Source organism: Galeopterus variegatus, unplaced genomic scaffold (genome assembly GCF_000696425.1).
Source record: "Galeopterus variegatus unplaced genomic scaffold, G_variegatus-3.0.2 Scaffold1671, whole genome shotgun sequence".
NCBI lineage: Eukaryota > Metazoa > Chordata > Mammalia > Dermoptera > Cynocephalidae > Galeopterus > Galeopterus variegatus.
Genome location: NW_007727782.1, coordinates 24,416 through 29,338, shown reverse-complemented (window position 1 = coordinate 29,338; position 4,923 = coordinate 24,416). Strand labels below are relative to the sequence as shown.

The 4,923-nt window shown below is 59.3% G+C and overlaps 1 protein-coding gene across 1 annotated transcript in view; it reads right to left on the bottom strand.

Annotated features, from left to right (window-relative positions):
• The window catches only part of SNED1 (sushi, nidogen and EGF-like domains 1), a 68,765-nt gene extending 64,275 nt beyond the window's left edge, over positions 1 to 4,490 (bottom strand). The window contains exons 1-3 of the mRNA XM_008578367.1: positions 4,461 to 4,490; positions 3,849 to 3,940; positions 3,126 to 3,315 (exon numbers count right to left, since the gene is read on the bottom strand). Of these exons, the coding sequence (XP_008576589.1) occupies positions 3,126 to 3,315; positions 3,849 to 3,940; positions 4,461 to 4,490 (312 nt within the window). The remainder of the gene's footprint in view (positions 1 to 3,125; positions 3,316 to 3,848; positions 3,941 to 4,460) is intronic.
• Between the last annotated feature and the right edge of the window lie 433 nt (positions 4,491 to 4,923).

Below are 4,923 nucleotides of genomic sequence, written 5' to 3'. Positions count from 1 at the left end.
CTGGTGGGGAGGGCACCAGCCCCGGCTCCTGAGCAGGGACCACCTAGACCCTGGGAGGTGCAGGGGCTGCGTGAGCAATGAGTGCCCTTTGCTGCTAGATCCAGCACCCGGCAAAGCACCCCAGGCCCACCTGAGCCAGGCAGCAGCTGCGGAGAGCAGCGTGACCTGTGCTGTGGACACAGCTGGCCACATCTCTTCTGCTGTGTCTGACACCCAAACGTGCCTCCCCATGTAGATGAACATGTGGGCACAACCTGGCCTCAGTCTGACCGACAAGAACTCACACGCTTCTCCGAGTACCCTGAGCAGCCGCGGGTTGTGTGGTGTAAGGCGACTCGGCCATAGCCTCACCCAAACCAGCATAGCAGCGACTCAGACCAAGCTTAACACAGGCCTCAAACTGAGTGACGGGGGACAGTCAGCCTCGAATGGTGTCTCCACTGGGGCAGGGGATTAGGAGACCAACCATGCCGGTTTTCCTGGGACATGAGACTCTCAGTGCTAATACTGGGAAAGTTCAGGGAAAACCAGGGTGATTTGGTCACCGTAATGAGAGTCACTCTTTTGGCCCATTTATTGTCTCTGTGATTAAGAGGTAGGCTGGCGGGAGAGGGGACCGCCATGACCCAAGTGCTCTGCAATCTCATTTCTGACATATACCATCTCTGGGTGCATTTCCAAAGGAAATGAAACCAACATCTCACGGAGATGTCCGCACTCCCACATCCACCGCAGCAGCGTTCACCGCGGCCAAGACACGGGATCAACCTACGCGTCCGCTCACGATGACTGGAGGAAAAGCACACGTGCTATATATTTACAGATACATATAGATACACAGAGCGAGAGAGGAATGTTATTCAGCCATGAAAAGGAGATCCTGCCATTTGCAGCAGCATGAAGTAAACTGGAGGACAGTATATTTCTCAGTGAAATAAGCCAGGCACCGAAAGGCGAATACCGCGTGATCTCACTTACATGTGGAATCTAAACAGTTGAACTCACAGAAACGGAGAGCAGAACGGTGGTTGTCAGGGGCCGGGGTGAGGCTGGAAATGGGGGGATGCTAGTCAAAGGGTACAAACTTAATCAGACAGGATGCATCAGTTTTGGGGTCTAATATGCTGGGTGGTGCAGTGCTGTTTTCCGGAACTTGCTCACTCCCCCACCCCCACAGATGGTAACGTGAGCTCATGGGTGTGTTGATTTGATTGTGTGTTCATTTTACACGTACACGTATGTCAAACCATCACATCGTATACCTTGAATATGTACGACTTTTATTTGTCAATTATATCTAAATGAAGCTGGAAAAATTCAATTAAAACAATCGCAACAACAAAACTAAGAACAGCCCCAAATATCTACCACCGTGAAGCAGGTGAAAAGCTTGTAGTCTATTCACACAGTCACATAACGACGACAACGAACCGAGCCACCGAGAACGTGGACGAGTTGTCCTGGGAGCAATTACAGGGCTTTCCGTAGCAGAGGCCTGGCCGGGGCAGCCTGCTGCAGCTGGGTGGGACGGCGGCGCCAGGCCTGGGCTCGGGCTGGCCCCTGGGGTTGGCATGGTGTTTGCTCTTTTCTGGCACGTTCACGTCGCATGCCCTTTGCTGCATGTGTTTTGTTAAAAAGAGCATTAGGAGTCACAGATAGAAAAGGCACCTCTGGGTGGGGAGGGGCGAAGTCCCTGGAGCTGGGCTGGAGCTGCAGGGGGTGACCATCGGTCACCTGCCCAGTGGGGCCTCCCTGCGCTGCCTCTCCCACATCCCCCAGGCTCTTCCTTAGCTGGCCCTGCTCATGCTCCCGGCTGCAGCTACTGGAAAAATGTCCCACTGGGTTTTCCTTCCTGCCTTTCAAGTGCGAGCCCAGCTCTCAGGTGTGCGGCTGTCTGCAGAGGCTGCAGCCTGCCCGCCCTGCCCTAGTCCACCTCTCCTCTCTGTCCCCAGCCTAGACTGCTGCTGCCCTCCCCCTTGGGATGTGCTGGAGCCCCAGGTCCAGGAAGAAGGCGGAACAAGCCGGCCCTGTTCCCCTGCCAGGACAGGGCAGCACCAGGACCATGGCGAGCAGGCGGAGGGGCCCGGGCGCCAGCACACAGGCTGCTGGCAGGCGCCCGCCCCCACCTGGCAGGGGCCTCCTGGACTTCCTTTCCCAGATGAGAACATCCGGACGTCCGGTGGGGGCTGGGGCGCTGGGGGGGTGCAGGGGGCCATGTGGGCAGCCCCCCTCTACCCAGCTCAGGGTCCCTTTCCTCCTTTAAAACCAGGCAAATGCTGCTTCCTGAAAAATGTCCATTTTATTTTTGTTTTTTTCCTACTTGCAATAGCACTTTGTACAGCGTGCAACACAGACTTGGAAAACAGGGGAAAGGGTAAGACTGTTTCCCTACCAGACGCCCCGTTAACAGTTGCTGTGGATACCAGGCATTCCTCGATGAATAAGGTGGGTTTAATCTGTAGTCCTGACCTACAGAAGCGGGGTCCCATCTGCACACTGCTAGTCCTGACTTACAGAAGTGGGGTCCACCAGCACGCTTCTCAGGAACCTGACGGGAGCCTGGGTGTTTGCTGGGGTCCAGCACTGAGCCAGCTGGCCACGAGGGCCCGAGGCCCCAGTGGACCTGTCCAGCCCTGGTGTCTAGCCCAAGTGCCATCAGAATGCTGTGCAGGGAGACCCTGGGAGACCTGCCACCCCAGTCAGGAGGGAGATGGGCTGCTCGCTGGGGCACTGCAGGTGGAGATGTTACACGGAGGCCCACGGCTCAGCCTGCCCTGCGGCGCCCCCCCCAGCCCCTCCCTGCAGATCCTGCCATGCAGGGCCTCCCATGGCCACCCACTGGCCTCCTTTGGGGCCTTGGCTCTGCCTGAAGCCTGGAGCCCAGGCCTTAGGGTCAGTTCTGGCAGCTTTCTCCTCCCCACCAAGCATCTGCTGCTGAGAAAAACAAGGCTGCCACCTGGATGTCACAGTCCCCAGAAGAGACTCACTGGCTGCCTAGAAAAGTTTGCATGGTGGAGAGAGCCGAGTGTGGCGGGGCGGTGGCAGGCAGTCCCTGGACCCAGGTGTGCCCGCAGCCCCTCCACACCCTCCCCTCCCAGGCCTTGGTCTTGGCCAGTTGGCCTCACCATGGAGGGGGTGTTCCAGTTCCCTTTGAGCAGGCAAGATTCTGGGGTGGGGAGTTGCTGGTCACCTGCCTGGGCTGCACCCTTGGGGAGGCCCGGGGGCCCGGGGCACCGATGCCTTTCCTGCAGGATGGGCTGGCCCTCTGCTGATTTGGGAACAAGCACAGAGAGGCCGCTCTGGTGGCATTTCCGACTTGGATGAAACCAGGAAAGAGCGGAAACGTCCTGGGGAGCCTCTTGGAAGCAACTTCCAGCTGAAAGTGTGTGACCTACGTCTGCCTGGTCTCCTGAGCCAGGAGCCAGAGCAGAGGAGCTGGTCTGAGTAGGGCGGGGTGGATCTGGAGGGGAGCCAGGGACCCCTCCAGGCCTCTGGGGGCCCCAAGAAGCCAGCAAAGCAGCACCCCAGCTCTGCAAGCATCAGATCGAAAAGGGCGGCGCCTCGGCTCCCTGCTTTGACTTCTCTGCCAAAAATTAAACAATAAAGCCCCTGAGGCATTTTATAAGCTTGTTTTGAAGAATGTAGGCATGTCTTTTATTTCCTGGCAGCTTTCTGGGTCATTAGGATTCCTCCCACAGGCACAGTTGGGGGCTGGCATCCTGGGGCAAAGGGTGGGCAGGGCCTCCGGGTCTGCAGGGGGACGAGGGAGGCTGGCCCTTGGCTGAGCACCCCCCGTGCAGGGCTGGGCCACAAGTGGCTGCAGAAGGGGTGATAGTAGTCGCTGTCACCTGAGAGTCTTCCAGTGCCTCCGTGAGGGCCGGGGTGGGGCCACCAACCGGGAGGCGAGGGAGCTATCACCAGGGACGGCCAGGGTGACTTCCTGGAGGAGGGGGTGTCTCAGCCGCATTCAGCTCCCAGATAGGGGGAAGGGTGGGGGAGTCCCAGGAGGCTGGGGAGACAGCATGGGAGTGGAGAGCCCGCCCTGCCCTCCCTCGCAGGCTACGTCCTCTCCCTCCTGCTGGCTGTGGGCCAGTGCTCCCTGTGCCCAACCTCTGGCCTCCTGTGAGCACTCGTGGCACTGCCTGTAGCACTGAGCCCAGGACTTGGGTAGGGGGCTCTGGCATCCCCCGCCCCACCAGAGGCCACCACTCTGGGTGTCAGCCACCTGCTGCTGTCCCCTGCTGTCTCCCCCTCACATCCTGTCCTGCCAGCTGTCCTCACAGCCTTTTCCTCTCCGGTGGCCCCTCCACCTCCTGTGCAGATGCCGCTTCTGCCTCCCTGCCTCACTCCTGCACATCTGGGTCAGGTGCCCATCCAGTCCCTGTGCTCAGCAGGGTCAGAAAACCCAGCCCTCAGAGGCTCCTGGACATGCTGGCCCGTGGGCGGTGGCCCCATGTCACCTGGGCATCCACACCTGCCTCTGCATCCATCGCCAGCCTGGGCTACTGCCTCTTGTCCTCTCGAGACCTTGCCACGTCAGCCTGGTCCACACCTCAGACAGAGGGGGATCCTTGCAGACTCCTGTATCTCTGCAGTCGCCATTGAGTCCACCGTCACCTGCAGCCACTGCAGTCAGAGGTGACATCTCAGGTGGCAGGAAATGCTTGCTGAAGGATGGGTTCGAGGGCCCAAGGGGTCACATCTGACCCTCAACAAGCCCCTGGACAAACTCTGAGGACAGTGTGGCTCTAGGCTGCCTGCCGTGTGGAGGGCTTGGCTTAGGGGCCTGGGCCTGGACTCTGTCCCATTCCCACTCCTTGTACCCGGACCGGCCTGCAGGGCCCTGAGGCTCAGGGGCAGGGCAGTGGCTGCAAACAGCAGGTGTTTAATAACAGAGATCTGGCTGGCTCCAAGGCTGGGCCC